The 22,478-nt window shown below is 45.4% G+C and overlaps 1 protein-coding gene across 6 annotated transcripts in view; it reads left to right on the top strand.

Moving 5' to 3' along the window:
* Nucleotides 1–15,408, top strand: part of ANKRD17 (ankyrin repeat domain 17) — a 111,127-nt gene extending 95,719 nt beyond the window's left edge. For all 6 annotated transcript variants that reach the window (XM_053362139.1, XM_053362138.1, XM_053362137.1 and 3 more), the window contains 9 exons: nt 300–747; nt 2,492–2,647; nt 3,687–3,836; nt 5,727–7,378; nt 9,759–9,956; nt 11,542–11,793; nt 12,561–12,739; nt 13,910–14,074; nt 14,824–15,408. In XM_053362139.1, coding sequence (XP_053218114.1) covers nt 300–747; nt 2,492–2,647; nt 3,687–3,836; nt 5,727–7,378; nt 9,759–9,956; nt 11,542–11,793; nt 12,561–12,739; nt 13,910–14,074; nt 14,824–14,883 — 3,260 coding nt within the window. In that variant the 3' untranslated portion in view covers nt 14,884–15,408. The remainder of the gene's footprint in view (nt 1–299; nt 748–2,491; nt 2,648–3,686; nt 3,837–5,726; nt 7,379–9,758; nt 9,957–11,541; nt 11,794–12,560; nt 12,740–13,909; nt 14,075–14,823) is intronic.
* The last annotated feature ends 7,070 nt before the right edge of the window (nt 15,409–22,478 follow it).

The following is a 22,478-nucleotide window of genomic DNA, read 5'->3' as shown; positions in this document are numbered from 1 at the left end:
CATGTGGAAAGGCAATAAAGTTATCTTATCAATCAGTCCCTAAACCCAGGTGTTCCACTTCCCTGGATATTTGTAAATTACAATTGTATTAATTTAAACTGCTTTTAGAAATTGTGTGTGTGTGTGTTAGGCCATATGCACTAGGTAAATAGGTTTGAAATACGAAGTAGTATTAAAGGATGTTTGTGCTGTGTAAGTGACTTGCATTGATCTTCATGGGCCAGTAGCATAGTAAAAACCTGTTCAGGCAAGATGATTACTGTGGACTTTAGTCAATTCTTCTTCTCGTTCTCAATTAGATGAGCCAGGGATCCTAACAGAACCACCCAGTGCTACCACAACGACCACCATAGGTATATCTGCAACATGGACAACTTTGGCAGGTTCCCATGGCAAAAGAAACAATACTGTCACTACGAGCAGCTCTAAGAGGAAAAGCAGGAGAAACAAAATTGGCCAAGATACTGTTCAGATCATCTTTGATGATCAGCTCCCCATCTCCTATTCTCAACCAGAGAAAATAAATGGTGAATCCAAAAGCAGCAGTACCAGTGAAAGTGGTGATAGTGACAACATGAGGATCTCCAGCTGTAGTGATGAAAGCAGCAATAGTAACAGCAGCCACAAGAGTGACAGTCTTTCTTCCACAGCAGTCACTAATGCTCAGAGCAACAAGAAGCAGCCATCGGTGCTGGTCACTTTCCCAAAAGAAGAGCGAAAAGCAGTTTCTGGGAAATCTTCAGTCAAGTAAGCTACTTTAGCTTTTGCACACACACAAGTTGTTATCTCATCTCTTGGGATGTTCTCAATGCTTCCATCTTCTTCCCCCAGTGTTACTTCATGGACCAGAACTGTGAAATTATTATTTACTGTATTTTCTGCTCTATAAGACGCACTTTTTCCCTCCTAAAAAGTAAGGGGAAATGTGTGTGCGTCCTATGGAGCGAATGCAGGCTGCGCAGCTATCCCAGAAGCCAGAACAGCAAGAGGGATCGCTGCGCAGCGATCCCTCTCACTGTTCTAGCTTCTGGCTTAGCCCCTCAGTCTCTTCCCCCACCTCCTAGGAAAGCCCCCAAGAGCCATGCTCCCTTTAAAGAGTCGCGTGGAGCGTGTGTGCAGCTCTTGGGGGCTTTTCCCCAAGGAGGGAGAAGGGCAGCCCGTCAGTGATGGGCTGCTCTTCTCCCTCCTCGGGGAAAAGCCTGCAAGCGGCGCACACACGCTCCACGCGGCTCTTTAAAGGGAGTGCTGAGCAGAGCCTGGGATGCATACAGGCTCTGCTCAGCGCTCCCTTTAAAGAATATTTTTTTTCTTGCATCCCCCCTCTAAAAACTAGGTGCGTCTTATGGCCAGGTGCATCTTATGGAGTGAAAAATAATTTTTATTTTGTTGAAAAGTCTCTGCTGCCTTTCTTCCAACTTTGGTAACTCAAAGTGGTTTATCAGAATTATTAAGAACAAACCAGAATATACGATGCCAGTAGAACTGGCCATGAAGCAGCAGATAAAATAGCATAATCAATAGCTATTTGAGCAGCCAAACTAATTTGGCTTAGTTCTGAGTTGCTTAATTGGAGACCATAGTAACAGAAGACCAAAATTATAGGTGGGAACTTTTCAAGATCCTATCCCCACAGCAGAATCCCAGAATCCCTGCTGAAAATCGGGCTACATTCAAACACTGAAATTCCTGTGACGGCCCTCAGACGGCCCATTTCTGCTGATGAAGAGGGAAAGGCCCAATTTTGAGTTAGATTGTAATGAAGGTAGCGTTCAGTTGCATTCCACCGCTTGTGTTTTTACATATGAATGGGCTTTGATTATAAGTTGCTAGGTGCATTTCAAGCTAAGGTTTGCATGAAATGCAAGAGGAAAACTTTGTTTTCTTATGTCTTGCTAGTGTAGATTGCTTTGACTCTGTTCTTCGTCTGCCTCATATTTCCCCCACTGTGAATCTTGGAATACTGAGATTCATCCTCATTTATATCCAAATGTATTTTATTCTAAACAGGCTTAAAAACAAAACCAAGCAGACAAAAGCCAAGTGTGCTTTGTATATGATTGATCGGTTTACTTTTTAGCATGGTGTTAAATTTAATATTCTAATACAGTGGTACCTCGCAAGACGAATGCCTCGCAAGACGAAAAACTCGCAAGACGAAAGAGTTTTTCGTTTTTTGAGTTGCTTCGCAAGACGAATTTCCCTATGGGCTTGCTACGCAAGATGAAAATGTCTTGCAAGAGCAACTCATAGCACACGGTGTGGTAGCCTTTTTTGAGGTTTTTGGGAAACCATGCTTCGCAAGACGAAAAATTTGCAATACGAAAAAACTCGCAGAACGAATTAATTTCGTCTTGCGAGGCACCACTGTACTAAATATGTTATTAAAGGGCCGAACAAGAGTCTCTGCATTTGTCTTTTACGTTTTTCTCATAAGAGTTACGTTAACAAGCACTCTTTTTCCTCCCCCTCCCCTCCCCCTTTCCTCTGAAAGGTTGTCAGAAGTTATTAGCGAAGTAACTGGCAATTCCTTATCTACTTGCACAAAACCTTCTCCATCGCCACTGTCTTCTCCTAATGGAAAATTGACCTTAGCTAGCCCTAAACGTGGTCAGAAGAGGGAGGAAGGATGGAAGGAGGTTGTAAGAAGGTAAGTCCAATTCCGTGATGGTGGTAATTGCCGGTGATTCTCTACCTCATCCACCCACCCACCCCTAGTCCCTGCTTTGAATATTTTACTTTAAACCATACTTTGCATTGCTGGCAAAATTAGTCTTGGTATGGCCATTTCATTACTTGGTCGTCAAAGTCTGTAACTTCGAAGAGATAACATTAGAGCCTATTTTCGGTGCCAGCACCTGAGAAGGATATGAATACATTTCCCCATGCTAGTGTCTTCCTGTTTTCTTTTTCTCTTTCTCCTCTCTCGTCAGCTTTTTATGTAGACTCAGGACACTTTCACAGCTACAACTATTAGCTGAGTGCTTCAGTGCTTTGTTTCAGCCAAAGCTTTCTAACCGCAATCTCCAAAGGCCATGTACAGTGGACCCTCCAGATACAAATTAAATTCGTTCCGGGGGTCCGTACTTAACCTGAAAAGTCCGTAACTGGAGGCGCTGCTTCTATGCATGCACACAGTGTGATCGAGCGCTTCTGTGCACACACACACACAGCAAAACCCGGAAGTATACACTTCTGGGTTTGCTGCATTCACAACCCGAAATTTACGTATCCAGAGCGGTATGTAACTCGAGGGTCATTTGAAAGGTAAATGGACAGGAGAATGTCTCATAAGAATACCTTTCTTCTCCACTAAATATCTATAGGGTGAATTCCATTGATGTCTTGCTTGCGCAATGGGACTTCCAGTTTCTCTCTTTCGCCCCCCCAGCCCCCAGAGCGGATTTGGTGGGGTGCAGGGGACTAAAGGGGAGAGAAGAGAAAGAAGAAGCCCAGTTGCGCAAGCAGACACCTGCCTGTGCTACGTTGGATCGCATCCATAGCCAGCCTTTGGGCCTCTTTGATTTCAGGCATTGCATACATGTTACAAAGCTTACAAGCTGCTGGCGCATCTCATTGAATCATACATACTTGCTTCCGACCATGCGCTACCAAACTTTTAAGTTTGATGCAAGTATACTATACCTAATCTGTTCTACCTGATTGCCATAATTTTCTCTGTTTCTTAGATCAAAGAAGGTTTCTGTTCCATCAACTGTCATTTCCAGAGTAATTGGAAGAGGCGGTTGCAACATCAATGCTATCCGAGAGTTTACTGGCGCGCATATAGACATTGATAAGCAGAAAGACAAAACAGGGGACAGAATCATAACAATAAGGTAAATTCCTGTCCAGGCACTGCTTACCTTAAGTTACTGAATTGGTTCGGAGGACACCGTATTAATTTGCCTTTCAGTTTATATAGGAAACAAGATTTCAAACTAATTTCTGTTAGATGGACATTTATTCATTTATTCTATACAATTTATGCACTGCTTCAATTTATATACTGCTTGATTACTTTAAAAACAAACAAACAACCCAACAACTTCAAAGCGGTAAACATACCGTATTTTTTGCTCTATAAGACTCACTTTTTCCCTCCTAAAAAGTAAGGGGAAATGTGTGTGCGTCTTATGGAGCGAATGCAGGCTGCGCAGCTATTCCAGAAGCCAGAACAGCAAGAGGGATTGCTGCTTTCATTGCGCAGCGATCCCTCTTGCTGTTCTGGCTTCTGAGATTCAGAATACTTTTTTTCTTGTTTTCCTCCTCCAAAAACTAGGTGCGTCTTGTGGTCTGGTGCGTCTTATAGAGCGAAAAATACGGTACATGGGACTTGTATGAATCAGAATGTCTCAGTGATTCCTTACCCTCCAGCAGGGTTGGTCCTGTTCAGAACTCCAATAATAATAATAATAATAATAATAATAATAATAATTTTTATTTATACCCGGCTCTCCCCAGCCAAGGCCGGGCTCAGGGCAGCTAACAACCAATAATAAAAACGAGTTGAATGAATACAACTTAAAAACAAGATTAAAATACAACATTAAAACAATTAAAATGCAGCCAGCCATTCATTTCCAAGATACTATAAGTCTGTCACTTACCTAAGCAGGCCCATTTACTCTCCCCACCCACTTAGTCTGCTTTTTCCTATTCCATCTGTTTTGTAGCTTCTGGAGGCCACTGAGCGTGCTCAATCCTCCTCAAGCTTTTTAAATCTTTTTTTTTACTCAGATATATGCTGACACCCCACTTTTGTTTCTCAGAGGCCCCGTTGCAGCTGAAACATTAGCATTTTTAAAATGGAATCAGTCCAGTCTGCACCAAACCACCTAACCTTGCTGTCCGAGGGAACGGTTGTGTATTCAATCATTGCATCATAAAACCGTTAAATGTCATTCATGCGAAGGTTTTTACACTTGCATGCATTTTGCTAAAAAGGGGAAATATTTCTTCTTAAGCTTATCCACGAATGAAGAAATGGTCTTCATGCATTTATTTCCGAAGGGTGCATTTACCGTATTTTTTGCTCTATAAGACACACTTTTCCCCCTTTAAAAATTAAGGGGAAATGTGTGTGTGTCTTATGGAGCGAATGCAGGCTCCTTGGCTTCAGCGATAACAACGCGAAGCCTCCGAAGCGCAGAGGGAGAGCTCCCCCCACGCTCTGGAGGCTTCGCGTTGCTTTCGCTGAAGCCCCCGGAGCGCAGCGGGAACTCCCACTGCACTCCGGAGGCTTCAGGCAGCTATCCGCAAGCCTTCAGAGTGCAGCAGGAGTTCCCGCTGTGCTCCAAAGGCTTGTGGATAGCCGCCTGAAGCCTGGAGAGCGAGAGAGGTCGGTGCACACTGATCCCTCTTGCTCTACAGGCATTGCTTCGCTGGAGAGGCGCTGCACAGTTTTCCCTTTCTGCGCAGCGCTCCTTCAGCGAAGTGGGAGGAGAAATGGAAGGGGCTCCGTTTCTCCTAACACTTCGCTGAAGGGTCGCTGAGCAGAGAGGGGGAGAATTTTTTTTCCCCTGTTCTCCCCCTCCTATGGTCCGGTGCGTCCTATAGAGCGAAAAATACAGTAGACCTGAAGGATAGCTCAAGTCAGTAGAGCATGACTCTTAATCCCAGGGTTGTGGGTTGGACCCCCATGTTGGCCAAGAGATTGCAGGGTTTGGGGTGGACTAGATGTCCCTCGGGGTCCCTCCCAACTCTACAATTCTATTATTCTCTTGCAGGGGAGGCACGGAATCAACAAGACAAGCAACACAGCTCATCAACGCTCTGATCAAGGATCCCGACAAAGAAATCGACGAACTCATTCCAAAGAACCGTTTGAGAAGCTCCGCGGCCTATCCCAAAACAGGGGCGCACGCCAGCCCCACGACTACCCACAATTCCGTTGCTGGGAGCAAGGTGACCACTGTCGCAATCTCCTCCTCGTCTCAGATGGCCACAGCGCTTTCCGTGCCTGTCCTCCCTTCAGCACCGACGCATAAAGCAGTCAAGAACCCGGTGAATAACGTGCGGCCTGGGTTTCCAGTTTCTCTGCCGCTGGCCTACCCTCCTCCCCAGTTTGCACACGCGCTGCTGGCTGCTCAGACTTTCCAGCAGATCCGTCCGCCGAGGTTACCCATGACCCACTTTGGAGGGACTTTCCCGCCTGCTCAGTCCACCTGGGGTCCTTTCCCCGTTCGGCCCCTGAGCCCCGCAAAAGCTACTAACTCACCTAAGCCTCACACGGTGCCTCGCCATAACAATCAGAACAGCAGTGGTTCTCAGGTGAATTCGGCGGGTTCGTCGGCTCCCAGCCCAACAGCCACCACAAGTCCTGCCGTGTCTGCTGTGCCTGTTCCTCCTGCAAATGGCAGCCCCAGCTCCCCTTCCGTCCGAAGGCAGCTCTTTGTCACCGTGGTCAAGACATCCAGCACCACCACTACCACCATTGCAACCACGGCCAGCAACAACAGCACAACGCCCACCAACGCCACATACCCTTTCCCCACTGCCAAAGAGCACCATCCTGTGTCGTCCGCTTCCTCCCCTTCACCGCCAGCCCAGCCAGCCCGGGTTTCCAGAAGCAGTCCTTCAGAATGTGTCGCGAGTTCTCCGAGCAAAGGGGTGCCCTCCTCGGACCAGGAAGTCAGTAGCCCCCCAGCAGCGGAAGCAGCAAATCTGACCAGCAACAGGCAGGCGAATAGCGCCTCTGCTGGGATTCCATCGGAGCATCTTGCTCAGCCGCAGACGCTCGGGTCTGTTTCCCAGGAAGCAAGGCCACCTCTGCAGCAGCCTCAGGTTCCGTCACAAGATCCGCGAATGGCCGTGCCTCCAAACTTAGCAACTGCGAGTTCCGCTGCCCCGGTAGTTGCGCCTGCTAGTACGCCAGCAAACTATCTCTTGCCTCAGGCATCGGCGGGATCTGCTCAGCCGTCTCCCCCAGCTAAAATGGAAAGCCCCGCGATCAGGCTGCCATCCCATGGGGCGAACCCCGTGCACAAGAATTCCGCTCCCGTTCAGAGTTCTTCAGTTGCCGTCCTCAATATCAGCCACATCAAAAGACCCCACAGTGTTCCTTCTTCAGTGCAACTTCCTTCTACCTTAAGTACGCAAAGTGTCTCTCAGAATTCTGTCCATCCGGCAAACAAGCCCATGGCTCCAAATTTCAGCGCTGCTTTGCCGTTTGGGCCCTTCAGCACACTGTTTGAGAACGGCCCGGCCTCTGCTCACGCCTTCTGGGGTGGATCGGTCTTGTCGTCTCAGGCAGCGCCGGAATCCATTATGTCTGTGAAGTCTTCATTTCTGCCAAACTCGGATCCATTGCACCAGTTAGATACTTCCAAAGCCCCAGGTTTTAGGCCCCCACTTCAGAGACCAGCTCCGAGTCCCTCAGGTGAATATTTCTTTATATTCCGCAAGGATAAAGTGATCTTCGGGTCTGATTGCTCCATCTGTGTGTGTGCAGTTGGGCGGGGTGGGATGGGGGTTGCCCCAATATGCATATCTTTACACTTAATCATCTGCTGTTTTGCTGTCCATTCATTGTCTTGGTTTCATTGGTAAAATTGGTCACCTCACTGCTGACTCTAGTCCAGTTATGAGCAAGTTAAATAGCACCAGTCTCAGTACTGATCTTTGGGAGATTTCCATGCTTCCTTTGTCTCTTTCCATTACCAGTTACTAATCCATAGGAAAACCACGATGTTCCAAATTTATTTAGGGCCCTTGGTAAGGGATTTTGTCAAAAGCTTTTTGAAAATCCAGGTATATAATGTTGACTGGATCACATCTATCATATGCTTGTTAACATTCTCAAAGTAAAAGATGGGTGTGGTAGAACTTCTCTTTATACCAGGAATGCAGTGATTCTTCCCCAGAAAGGCTTGTTGTTTTGTAAGCTTCATGAGTCTATGGTTTTTTAAAGAATGATTTATTTTCCCCAATTTAACCAAAACAGTTGCTAGGTTAACCAATGTAGAATTTTGGATGCCAACTGGAGCAGGTGACTTGTTTGCAATCTGCCAGTTTCCCCTAGAACTTGCCATGTCACTTCTTTTTGATTCAGTTCTTCATATGCTAGATTTTGATCTGGACATAGGTAATCCCATTGAGGATCATTTGCAGTGAAAACAGATGGAGGAGTGAATTGGGAGATTGTACACGCATTCTTTGCATCTTACAAGAATAGATTCCGGTTGTGCAGTCTCCTATCTATACTCCTCCATCGCCAGAATGCAGTTGCCACATTCCAGCATAGGAATTGGTTGAAAGACGGGGTGAGCTCTGTAGACCAGAGTAGCCCAGTTTGGTGGTGGGGGAGAAGCCTGGTCACCTGGAGGCCCTTGAGGTTCCCATCTTCTTCTGACTTTTGATTTCCCCTGCACCCCCACTTTTTTCAATAATAATAATAATAATAATAATAAATTTTATTAATATCCCGCCCTCCCCAGCCGAAGCTGGGCTCAGGGCGGCTAACAACAATAAAACAATACAAAAGTACAACACAAACAACACTCTAAAATCATTCATTATAAAATTAATTAAATTCAAGCCACTGGCCACCATTGGGCCAGAGCTCCGCGAAGATTGCCGAGGGAGGGAGTCAGGCTGTGCCCTGGCCAAAGGCCTGGCGGAACAGCTCTGTCTTGCAGGCCCTGCGGAAAGATGTCAAGTCCAGCAGGGCCCTAGTCTCTTGTGACAGAGTGTTCCACCAGGTCGGAGCCACAGCCGAAAAAGCCCTGGCTCTAGTTGAGGCCAGCCTAACTTCTCTGTGGCCTGGGACCTTCAAGATGTTTTTATTTGAAGACCGTAAGGTCCTCTGTGGGGCATACCAGGAGAGGCGGTCCCGTAGGTACGAGGGTCCTAGGCCGTATAGGGCTTTAAAGGTTACAACCCTTTGAAATCATCCCTTCCCTCTCTACACATTTCCGAAGTCAAAGTTGCATTTTTATTTTTGTAGGGAATCTGGGATGGAATTCTCAGAGTCAGCTGCTTTGCACGTAGTTGGCAGGCTTGGCATAGAAAATTTATCTCCACTTCTTCTGACTGAGAGTGGGCGGCAAGGGTACATCAGTCCAACAACTTGGCTGCTGAGTCGTTCTCTCTTCTGTAGCCCAGCTGGAAACAGGAGCACCGCTTGCTCTACTGCCCTTTCCCCCTTTCCCCCTAAGTTTGCAATGCAAACATTATTAAGAGATTTTGACTTGATTTTGGCTTGCATAACATATTTTCTCTAACACATAGGCAGTTTTTATACTTTATAGAGCAACTCGATACTGGCAAAAGAGGCTTCAGTGTAGAATGAATGGGGAAAACAAATGGAAATGGATGTGAATTAAAAACTAGAACAAAATTATAACCCATTGGTGCTATGCTTCATGAGAGGATAAGGCAGATGTTTTATTTGTTTGAAAGTATGCTGGAGGTGTAATTTTCAAAGAGATGGTTTTAAATGTGGGTTACTGAGCATCTTGTCTAATTTCAAATAGAATCACTGATCCATTGAGATATATTTGAATGGTCAAACCGTAAGAATACAGTATTATAAGGAAGCACATAGTCTCAGGAATCAGTGCCATAAAAACATCTGTTACAGAAAAGCAGTCTGGAACAAATTAGTTTTCCAGGATCAATAGAAGAGAATCATAACTATTTTAGTCTGAACTGGAAGCAAACTGTACAAGATGCAAAAGTTAAGTCCCTTCCCTACACCCCCTGCTTTGAATGCTGCTATTTTTCCAGAAAGTACTGACGTTTTGCCTACCATTCTGTAGGTATTGTCAGTATGGATTCACCATATGGTTCTGTAACACCACCTTCTGCGCACTTGGGTACCTTTGCCTCGAACCTTTCAAGCAGTCAAGTATATGCACCAGGAACAGCCCTTGGGGGAGCACCGGCAGCTGCTAATTTTAACAGACAGCATTTTTCTCCACTGAACCTATTGCCTCCATGTTCCTCTGCATCAAATGGTAAGCTGTTAAAAAAAACACAACCGCACTATTTTGTTGCTGTAATATAACTCTGGGTGTTCCAACTTCTGAATTGGATGACGCAGGGAAGAGTGGGATGGTTGTTGCTGTTGTTGTTAAATTTTGTTTGTATCACCCAGCATCCAAAAATCACAGGGCGGTTCACAACATAAAAATACAAAATGAGAACACAAAATGCATAATAAGCAAAAAGACACTAATAACACCCCCCCAAACACATTTAAAAGGCCATAGAATTTTAATCAGCCAAAGTCCTGATTGTACAGACATCATGGAATCATAGAATCATAGAGTTGGAAGAGACCACAAGGGCCATCGAGTCCAACCCCCTGCCAAGCAGGAAACACCATCAGAGCACTCCTGACATATGGTTGTCAAGCCTCTGCTTAAAGACCTCCAAAGAAGGAGACTCCACCACACTCCTTGGCAGCAAATTCCACTGTCGAACAGCTCTTACTGTCAGGAAGTTCTTCCTAATGTTTAGGTGGAATCTTCTTTCCTGCAGTTTGGATCCATTGCTCCGTGTCCACTTCTCTGGAGCAGCAGAAAACAACCTTTCTCCCTCCTCTATGTGACATCCTTTTATATATTTGAACATGGCTATCATATCACCCCTTAGCCTCCTCTTCTCCAGGCTAAACATGCCCAGCTCCCTTAGCCATTCCTCATAAGGCATCGTTTCCAGGCCTTTGACCATTTTGGTTGCCCTCCTCTGGACACGTTCCAGTTTGTCAGTGTCCTTCTTGAACTGTGGCGCCCAGTTTTTGTTTTTGCCTGGTGTCTAAATATATGTAATGAAGGCGCCAGACAAGCCTCCTTGGGGAAAGCAAGTGGGGAAACAGGGAGCCACCACAGAAAAGGCCTGTTCTCATGTTGCCACCCTCCTGACCTCTTGTGAAGAAGGGCCTGAGATGCTCATTGCAGGGTCCGGGTCAGTTAATAATAATGATAATAATAATAATAATAACATTGCAGATCTGATGTGCAAACCCTGGCTCATGAATTTCTCTCCAAATAAACCTTGAGCAGTAATCAAGTTCTTGGCTTACTACTCCTGATTTGTTTGCAGGAAAAAAACTAGAAACATCACAACAGGCCAGACTCTGCCTTGTTTTCAAGCAGCAAGAGTAGAGCAGAAAGAACTTTTTGTCAAGTATGTACAGCACACTGAGCATTCACATTAAACCACAGTTCATTTTTGACTGTGGCTTAATATGACTTGCAAATAAGACCATCCTAAGTAATCATTTTTTAACATATTGAGTTCTGATAACTCTGACAGTGATTTTTGCAACTGACAAAGATTCATTCCGTTGTACATTGATTATAGAAAGCCAGTTATAAAAGGTTTAAACTACTGGCTCAATGTGGCATAATGTGGCAAACCTCTAGTAGGCTTTTTGTAGCTAATGCTATTTTAATACTGCAGTCATGAAATTTCCTGAGCCTGCCATGCTACTTCTGCTGAGACTGGTGTAGAGAGAGTATTTTTGAATGCCGTCATATTGCCTTTAAATACTAGGACGGATGTCTGTAACTCGTTCAAATATTTGTTTTCCTCTAGAACCACCTGCTCAGCCAGTGTCTGCTGGAGTTCGAGCACCATCTCCAACCCCTTCGTCTGTTTCCCTGGGGTCAGAAAAACCCAGCAATGTCTCTCAGGACAGAAAGGTCCCTGTCCCAATTGGAACAGAGCGTTCTGCGCGTATCAGACAAACTGGAACGTCTACACCCTCTGTTATAGGGAGCAACTTGGCCACTCCGGTGGGGCACAGTGGTATATGGTCTTTTGAAGGAATAGGAGGAAACCAAGCTGGTATGTATTGCACCTGAACAGACATACTTGTTTATCATCTTCTGATTTTCTGTTAGAGGAGAGCTAAGACAATTGATTAGGTAAAGGTAAAGGTACCCCTAGCCGTTAGGTCCAGTTGCGGACGACTCTGAGGTTGCACACTCATCTCGCTCTATAGGCCGAGGGAGCCGGCGTTTGTCCACAGACAGCTTCCGGGTCACATGGCCAGCATGACTAAGCCGCTTCTGGCGAACCAGAGCAGTGCACGGAAACACCGTTTACCTTCCCGCCAAAGCGGTACCTATTTATCTACTTGCATTTGATGTGCTTTTGAACTGCTGGGAGCTGGGACTGAGCAACGGGAGCTCACCCTGTCGCAGGGATTCGAACCGCTGACCTTCCGATTGGCAAGCCCTGGGCTCTGTGGTTTAGACCACAGCGCCACCCATGTCCTAAAAGGACAATTGATTAGGACAACTTAAAATGCAGAAATAACATTCCCACTACAAATGGTAGCCTTGACAAATCTGCATTGCAGCATGGTTCATGAACTGACTAATTTAAAGTTCACAAATGATTTAATCCTGCTTTAAGAACATAATTTCTTTTTAGTCTCACCATGAAGCTGCCACTAAGTATACCTTACTTTACCAATGACCAATCTAACTCTGGACTTCTTGTTTAGATGGTTCTGCCAAGCGTTCAGGACGCTAACTGCTGCTACCACAACTGAATAATTTAGGTCAAAGCGTGCTACTAACGGGTAATACCCACTTCTTTCTTGCCAGACAAAGTAGATTGGTGTCACAGTGGAATGGGGAACCATATGATTCACAGACCAATGTCTGATCCAGGTGTATTCTCACAACATCAAACAATGGAGAGAGACAGCACAGGAATTGTAACTCCTTCCGGTACATTCCATCAGCATGTCCCCGCTGGATACATGGACTTCCCTAAAGTTGGGGTAACGATCCAAATGTTATTGTTTTTTTGCTAGAAACTCGGACATAGAAGCTTTCTAATATGCATACCCTGTTTAAAAGCTACATCATACTTTGCTTTTTGTATCGGAGCTTTCATTACCTTTGTCATTCCTTTTTAGTAGTTTTTGGTGGGCCTTGTATTATAAACCACTTTATAGCCAGAGGGTGAGCAAGTATCAATTTGCCTGACTGTTCCTGGTTACTTTCTTAAATGGACCAGGAGCAGCACTAGAGTTTCCTGGGAGCCACATTTGGGCCACCTTGACACACGCAGAACTATTAATTCAAAACGATGCAAACAAAATCATTTCGCAGAGAAGTTGTGAAACAAATTTCTTTGGCCGATTAAGTATGTTGATTTTATAATTGGGATGAAAATGCGCACACTTTTTGAAATTTGAGAGATGAATGTGAAAAGGATCTAGGAGTCTTGGTTGACCACAAACTTGACATGAGCCAACAGTGTGACGCGGCAGCTAAAAAAGCCAATGCAATTCTGGGCTGCATCAATAGGAGTATAGCATCTAGATCAAGGGAAGTAATAGTGCCACTGTATTCTGCTCTGGTCAGACCTCACCTGGAGTACTGTGTCCAGTTCTGGGCGCCACAGTTCAAGAAGGACACTGACAAACTGGAACGTGTCCAGAGGAGGGCAACCAAAATGGTCAAAGGCCTGGAAACGATGCCTTATGAGGAACAGCTAAGGGAGCTGGGCATGTTTAGCCTGGAGAAAAGGAGGTTAAGGGGTGATATGATAGCCATGTTCAAATATATAAAAGGATGTCACATAGAGGAGGGAGAAAGGTTGTTTTCTGCTGCTCCAGAGAAGCGGACACGGAGCAATGGTTCCAAACTACAAGAAAGAAGATTCCACCTAAACATTCGGAAGAACTTCCTGACAGTAAGAGCTGTTTGACAGTGGAATTTGCTGCCAAGGAGTGTGGTGGAGTCTCCTTCTTTGGAGGTCTTTAAGCAGAGGCTTGACAACCATATGTCAGGAGTGCTCTGATGGTGTTTCCTGCTTGGCAGGGGGTTGGACTCGATGGCCCTTGTGGTCTCTTCCAACTCTATGATTCTATGATGAAATGATGTTTATTGTGACTGTAGAAATATAAAGCATGTTGAACGACTAGCTCTTTTCCCCCTTACAGGGCATGCCTTTCTCAGTGTATGGGAACGCAATGATTCCTCCTGTCGCACCCATTGCAGATGGTACTGGGGGGCCTATATTCAATGGAGCTCATGCTGCTGACCCCTCTTGGAACTCCCTTATAAAGATGGTTTCAAATTCCACAGAGAATAATGGCCCTCAGACGGTAAGCTCAGGGGTCGCATAGTCACTTTCAAACTACAACATTACTATTCCACCTCCTTTTCCAAGTTAAAAGTGTTGATTGGCTGGGGGGGCGGGAGTAGGTTTAACGGGAGAATTCCTGGATGCCGAGATCCAAGTTAGAGGCAAGTATTCTTTGGTGAAAGAACCCCAGCAGAGATTTAAAATGGCAAAATACGCAGCAAAGTAAAGCATGGAAATGTAGGCTGTTAGACCTTTAAAATATGCCCTTGTGAGTTCCAAAACTGCCAGTGTGGTGTAGTGGTTAAGAGTGGTAGTCTCGTAATCTGGGGAACCGGGTTCGCGTCTCCGCTCCTCCACATGCAGCTGCTGGGTGACCTTGGGCTCGTCACACTTCTCTGAAGTCTCTCAGCCCCACTCACCTCACAGAGTGTTTGTTGTGGGGGAGGAAGGGAAAGGAGGTTGTTAGCCGCTTTGAGACTCCTGAAAGGGAGTGAAAGGCGGGATATCAAATCCAAACTCCTCCTCCTCTTCTTCTTCTTCTTCTTCTTCCATATTCCACCAAATGCCGAAACAGGCTTCTGAGCAGTTTACAAGTGTTGTACGCATGCTAAGATTATTTCACACATGGTTAAAAATAAAAGTAAATTGAGATACGTACAGTAGTTTGTCCTTGAAGTACACAGCCAGGCAGTATATTGCAATCCATTTTTATACCTAATATGAAACAGCTGGTTCTGCGTAGCTTAACCCGCTTCTCTTCTCCTTCAGGTATGGACTGGAACATGGACACCCCATATGAACAGTGTGCATATGAACCAGCTGGGTTGAGCAGGGGAGGTCTCTTCAGATGGCCCGGAGATTTCCTTTCGGCTTGGAGGAGAATGCAAATGGCAGCACCGTTTTCCTCGTCTCTCAGATCATTCTTCTGATAGGTTGGACTGATGTAGGCTTTTGCAGAGGAGCGTACTAACTGACCCTTTTCTGTGAACATTGTGACTGCCCATTCCCTGCCGCCATATGGTTCCACTTAGCCTCTCTTAGTTTCATTTTTCTTTCCCCTTTGATTATTATTAATTTTGGGGACATAACTTTCTGTTGAAGCTGTTCTTTGGCTGGTTGGTTTTTAGTACTGTAAGCTGCTTCTGGGCATACACAGAAATTTAGCAAAATTATGTAAACTTGATCCCGAAGTTTTAGAATGGCAAATAAATGTACAATTGTTTACATAACAGAAATGGCTACGCAGAAAGTAAATTTTTTCAGTATGTCAGGCTCTACTTAATGTGACAGATGTATCTACATATACAGCAGTCTGGATGTTTCCTTCATACATTAAACTATTAATAAGCATAACTTTTTTTTTCTACTTGTGTAATTTTAAATACAGCATAAAACTGGGCATTATTTGTGGGGTGCCCCACAGTTTTATACTACGGAATTTGACATCGATTCAGTATTGTTTAATTTTGTAACAGAAATATGAGGAATTAGTTCCCCTGCTCCTTTACAGACATTGAGCAACACAACACATGAACACAAATCTCTCGTCTCAACTACTGTTTCTAAGCTATTTTTTTCCCTTCGTCAATAAGCTTCGCTGTTATTTTGAGTGATTTTGCAGCTCTGCAGAGATCTCCTCTAACTGATCTCCTCCAAAGGTGGGTTTATGAAGCCTGGTGAAGAATGCCCTAAGGTGTGTTTGAGCAACGTCCTCCATTGCTTTCTCTTGTCATCCATCGTTGTTGCCATATGTCCTTTTAAAGATAGCTCGCCCTGAAGGAGGAGGTGCATAGATTGGGTGTGCTCCTTGATCCCACTGCTGTCACTCGAGGCCCAAGTGGTCTACTGCAGCCTGGTGTAGCCTGGCCCCAGTGGTCTGTGCTTTGATAACACAGGCTGGATTACTGCATAATGTATTATGTGTGGGGCTGCCCCTGCAAACTGTACAGAAGCCACATCAGTTGGGAAGGAACTATGTAAGCTGCCCATATGCTAGCAAGCCCAATTCAAGGTGCTGGTGCTTACCTATAGAGCCTTAAACCACTCAGAGCCCGGATTTCAGAACAAGCGTCTCTTTCCATACCAACTTTCCTGTGTATTCAGATTGTCAGAGGAGAGGCCCTTCCCTGTGTTCCATCTATAGGAGGACTACACTAAAGAGAGGGCCTTCTCAGTGGTGGCACAAAAGAGAGGGCCTTCTCAGTGGTGGCACCCTGACTTTCAAATTCTCATTGGTGGCACCCTGACTTTCAAATTCTCCTGCAAGGGGTGGTAGCACCGACGCAGTATTCTTTCTAGCAACAGGTTCAAACGATTCTATTTGCCCAGGCATTTAAAATGCTTGCTTTCAGCTGGCTGAATAGTTCTTTTCCTCTTGATTATGTTGCTTTTTCTATTAATTTATGTCTTAATATTGCATTGCGGATTTTAAATTCTTATGCGTCCCGCCTCTAAAATCTATTTTGGATTCAAGTGAGTTTCATTAATTCTTTAAATACAGTGAAGCAAGCAGCCGTGTATTCAACAACTTGCTGGGTAGCCATAAGCAACCAGGGATTCCATGCAGGTGAGTAAGGAGACTGGTGGACAAGGGACAGCTCTTTCTTTTCCTCCCTCCACCTGTCCGCTTGGTTTCTGTGCTAGCCACAGAGGAAAGAAATCCCCTTCCATCACCACAGCGTAGAGGTCAATCGAACTGGTGAAGGAGGGCTGGACACTTCTGACTTCTCCTGCATGTAAATACAGGCTCGGGGCAGATTGAGTGGACGAGACCCCAGGCTATTGTCCTCTTAGCAGGCTAGTGAAACATTTTGCAGGCTAGCAACTTTTGAAGACTGGATGAGCATGATCTGCTAATAGAACTTCACTATCGGGCATGTCCCGAAAACAAGCATTATTCAGAAGACCTTGGTCTACTAGGCCAAGAAAACGATCTATTCTGAAATGAAACGGCTTCGTTGCTCAGTTGTATTGATTTGCAAGATTCCAATCTAAGATGAATAACGTGGCCACCTTTAGTTACTTGCCTCACCTAGAAAGCTGGATGGCATGAAAGCATCAGCGTTCCAATTAAGGAAGAAGCTGTTTAGCTCTAGAGGAGATTTTAGAAGTGCCTGTGGCAACTGGTGACGCCCAATTATCTTAACGGAAGACCCTACATATAACTGATATGTCTGTGAATGTGTGATGTGTATTTTAAAATTTATAAACTGATCTATTAACCATGTTTAGTATTGCATGTTAGGATACAAACAGTCCATTGTCTCTTTCCTTTGCTAGTTTGAAGAAAGTGAACTGAAAGTCTGTTTTAATGTTACACTGGCACTCAGATTAGCTCTCTCTCATACAGAGGTAGTGGCACTAACTCAAGATTTGGATGAATGGAAATCCCAGATTACCTAGACTAGCTCAATTTCTCAGCCATAAAACTCGAGCTCTAAAATGCTTGCTTCACCTGCAAAGCCAGCAAGAATAATTCTTTTCCCAAAGAACCCTGCAGCCTTCTGATTGCAACTTAAAAGATGTTGAGAGGCTTGTGAAAAAATACCAGTTCATCTGTGTACGTGCCCTCTGTTGGTGCTCTTAAAATAAAATAAAAATAACCTTTCCATTGTCATGTACTATTCCTACTGATACGTCTGAAATTGGTTGAAGCAAAATGAATGCCTAACCTAACCAAACAGCCGCTGGTGGAAAGGAGGGGGAGAGAAACAAATTTTCAGCACTTTACTACGTAGGAGGGGGGGAAGTAACGCTATTCAAGTATTTTATATAACACCACTCCCCTTTAGTGTATGCAAAATGCCTCTCCACAACTAGCTAGGATTATTTTTGCTCACGTGAAATAATCCTTCAGCTTGGAGTAGATGCTCAGTATTTATTACAACAAAACTATATTGTCAGAATCAGCTGAGCTTAATTTCTTAGGATGTGGTTTCTTATTAAAGCTATCTGTATTTTATTGACTTGGAAGCAAAACTGTTAATAGGAGAACAACGCCCCGTGTCTTGTTTCCTGGATGAGGCTTGTTGAACAAAATATTTGGGGCGGGGTGGGGGTGTGATAGAAGTCTGTACTAGCAACATTTTTGGAACACTTTTTTATATTTCAAATGTAATGCGTACTTGACCAATAAAAACAAGGAACATCCTCTTCTGAGACCTTCTAGGTCTTCTCTATTTTTTAAAACATACTCATTTATAACATACAAGAACTGTGTACAAGCAGAATTCCACCCCCCCCCCCGTGTGATTTAGGGCTGATGTGGTATATTTTTAATTTGCTTTCTTTTGGTGTATGAAAGAGGAGCCCCACATTCACTCCTTAAAATCTCAGCACGCTAAATGTGGCTCAACTTGCTTCATAAACCCACCCAGGCACTTTAAAATCCTAATGTGCAGAAGTGCATTTCAGACCACATGTGGTATCTAACCTGCTGTTTTCTCTGTACCTAAGGGACTTGAACATGTCTGGGTGAGTTTTTAGCTTTCTCCATTTTGAATGGCAGACATAAACATACCACAAACTGCAGAGGCTGAGAGCCTGCTGTTCAAGAAACACAAGTCAAAACCTCCCTTGGGCTCTTGGAAGGAGTTGCACAGTTCTTTCGAACCAAGTCCACGACCGTGTTCTTACAGTTTCCACTTCTCTGTTTCCCATTTTAACCTGTTATTAACCGCTGCTCAACACAATTCATAGCAGGAGAGAACCACGTGAAGTAATACTATTTATACAGACTAATTAAAGTGTTCCGATTGCCTACATTATATGAGAACAATCTCACGAAAGTTGTATAACATATATTGGCATTCCACATGCGGTCAATGGCATCCTTCCTGCAGATCTCAGGATTGGTACTGGCAGAAGCTGAGGAGCAGGCGTATTGCGATTCCTGAGATCCCATCATTTGCCTCCCCTGCCAAGCTGACTGGTGACAGGTACTTAAGATTTTTCCCCCAGCGCCAGTCAGCAGGACACTGGGAGTATTGCAATATCAACATGCCAGAATGAGAAGTTTTATAGTTTCCTCATCTCTGCTTCTTGAGATGGGAGGAAAGGCTGTACAGTCATACCTCGGGTTACAGACGCTTCAGGTTGCGTTTTTTTTGGGTTACACACCTGCTGAAATCCGGAAGTACCAGAACGAGTTACTTCCGGGTTTCAGCAGTCATGCATGTGCAGAAGCGCTAAATCGCGCTTTCCACATGTGCAGAATAATAATAATAATAAATTTTATTTATACCCCGCCCTCCCCAGCCAAGGCCGGGCTCAGAGCGGCTAACAACCAATAATAAAAACAAGTTGATTGAAATACAACTTAAAAACAAGGTTAAATACAACATTAAAATATTAAAATGCAGCCTCATCACAGGAGGAGAAAGGAAAAAAGAAAGGGGGAGGGAATCAAATTGACTCCAAGCCAAAAGGCCAGGCGGAACAACTCTGTCTTACAGGCCCTGCGGAAAAAAATCAGATCATGAGGCAGAGCATTCCACCAGACCGGGGCCAGTGTTGAAAAGGCCCTGGCTCTGGTTGAGACTAATCTAACTTCCTTAGGGCCCGGACCTCTAGGGTGTTGCTATTTATGGACCTTAAGATCCTCCGTGGGGCATACCGGAAGAGGCGGTCCCGTAGGTACGAGGGTCCTAGGTCGTGAAGGGCTTTAAAGGTCAAAACCAGCACCGAAGAGCCGAATCGCAACTCGCGTGTGCACAGACGCAGTGCTGCGGGTTGCGAACGTGCCTCCCACACAGATCATGTTTGCAAACCGAGCGTCCACTGTATTTTGAGAGCTGGGTAGTTTGTCCACCTTTGAACGCCACCCTGCACTCAGCTCTCACCTGTGGCTCCTAGAAACTGTCCATATGTGACAGCAGCCACAGCCTGGGAACGGCTTCAGCCCGCCAGCTAAACCCGGTGAGGTTAGTTGATGGGTCTTAAACCCTTGGTGAGTTAGGGACTTCCCCCGCATGCAAAGACAGGCTCTGGCAGATTGAGCGAATAAGGCCAAACGTGGGTCTGGCGGTCAAGCAGGCAGTTTCTGCATGTGCTGCAAAGCGGGCAGATGGGGCTGGTCAACCTGGGGAGGTGGCCTGTCTAGGAAGAGGAAAAAACTGATACCAAACCTCTGCTGCTTTGCGGGCTATCAAAAGCCTAAGGAGTAAAGCCAACACAAATCTGGGGTCCCTAAGATGGTTGGATGGTGTCTTGCATCCTTCTGGCAACTTTAGCAGCCAAACTGGTGTCAAACCTATTGCTCTGCTTTCCTTTGGACCACATCAGCGAGGCCAAGAGGGGGCTGGTCTTATCTGAGCAGCCTAGGATCTCCAGACACACTGCCCAGGCTTGTGACCCAGGTATATCACGTCAGAGCTGCCAACACAACAGTTTGACTTCACCCCCGGAAATGCACTCTGTTGTCTTTCAAAACAGATGCCAGCAACAATTCCACCTTGGGCATACAGTGAGCTGAGGCTGACAGAATAACACTTCCTATTGGATTTGTGATGATATTTGAAACAGCAGCTTCCCAGGTTCATTTCAGTTATACTGGTGCGAGAAGCAAGGGGGTGGTTGCAAACCAGCAACAAAAGGTGGTTCACTGGAAAAAGTACCATATTTTTCGCTCTATAAGACGCACTTTTTCCCCTCCTAAAAAGTAAGGGGAAATGTGTGTGCGTCTTATGGAGCAAATGCAGGCGGGAGGCTCTGCTCAGCGCTCCCTTTAAAGATCCGCGTGGAGCCTGTCTGCAGCTCTTGGGGGCTTTTCCCCGAGAAAGAAGAAGGACAGCCCGTCAGTCCCTTCTCTCTCCTTGGGGAAAAGCCCCGAAGAGCTGCACACACGCTCCATGCAGCTCTTTAAAGGGAGCGCTGAGCAGAACCTGGGATGTATACAGGCTCTGCTCAGCGCTCCCTTTAAAGAATACTTTTTTCCTTGCATCCCCCCTCTAAAAACTAGGTGCGTCTTATGGCCGGGTGCGTCTTATGGAGCGAAAAATATGGTGCGTTCTACTGAGTCATGGTCATAGTCACAGTGATGCTTTTGTTGTAGAGAATGTTTTAATCTTCCCATATAGAAGACAAGATGGGAAGCTTAACCTGGATGTTTTCCTACAGCAACCTTATTGCTTGCAAAGCAGAAAAGTGAAAGAGAAACACAACTTGGGACGGCCACTTTCTGTTCCCAGGCCGAGATACATTAATGCTTTAGTTCAGTGGTTCCCAATTAGCTAACTGCTGTGTTTCAAAAGCCAAGTCATGGAAACCATACTTCTGAAAACGTTGATATTTCCGTGGTAGTTTTTGTTGTGTGAATGGTGCCACCGTACCCTCCAACATGCCCCAGTGCAAAGCTGGGATGCATGTGCTCCTGCGTGAGTCACGTGACCTGTGCGAGAGCACAGCACCCCCCAAAAAACACCTTTGGGGTGCTGTGCTCTCATATTGAGACGTGCATCCTGCTGCAACCCTGCACATTTTTGGGTGCCATGCTCTCGTGTGAGAGCACGCCCCCCCAAAAAAACGGGATGTCCCGGATAGTTGGCAGGTATGTGCCACCATCCATGCAGTGTGAACTCCCGGTGCCCAAGGGCACATACATACACACCCATGCCTCTTAGCAATGTTTTGCCACCATGTGGGTGCCATGAAGCACTGTATCTGTGACATAAAACAACAACAGCGCCATGTGCAGACACAGATATGATCTGTGATTTGACAGTAGTTTGGTGGGATCCTATGTAAAAATTCCATTAGCTACAAGTAGAAATTGTAAAGAGATTTTGATACGGTTTTTCTGAGCATTTAGGGTCAAAAGAAAGCAATTTAAAACAACTGTCGTGGAGACAGTTCATTCCGAATCTGCTAGACAGAGGATGATGACAGGTGTGTGTCCTGTCCCCACTAACATAAATCCTGGCTACTCCCATGGGATTATCTACTTGAGATTCCAGCATTGCAGGGGTTTTCGACTGGTTTCCCAAACTTGGGTCTTTGGCTTTTGTTGGCACTACATCTCCCATTGTACTTAGCAGGACCAGTGGGATGATGGGAGTTGTAGTCCAAAAAACCACGTTTGGGAAACCCTGGACTAGGGTCCCTTCTGACGTTCAGGATGCAATCAGGGCCGGATTTAGGTTTAATGGGGCCCTGAGCTCCTGAAGGTAACAGGGCCCTTTATATGTCCGGCTGTCCTTTGTCAACAACAAATGGTCACTGTTTTTTGTGTTGAATATATGCTATACAGTGGTACCTCTAGATGCAAACGGGATCCGTTCCGGAGCCCCGTTCACATCTAGAAGCAAACGTAACCAGCGACGGCACGTCTGCGCACGCGTGTGTCACTTTTTGCTGTTTCTGTGCATGCACGTGACGTCATTTTGAGCATCTGTGCAAGCGGCGAAACCCGGAAGTAACGCGCTCCA

This window comes from Podarcis raffonei, chromosome 13 (genome assembly GCF_027172205.1).
Source record: "Podarcis raffonei isolate rPodRaf1 chromosome 13, rPodRaf1.pri, whole genome shotgun sequence".
Lineage (NCBI taxonomy): Eukaryota > Metazoa > Chordata > Lepidosauria > Squamata > Lacertidae > Podarcis > Podarcis raffonei.
This window is presented reverse-complemented; position numbering and strand designations above follow the sequence as displayed.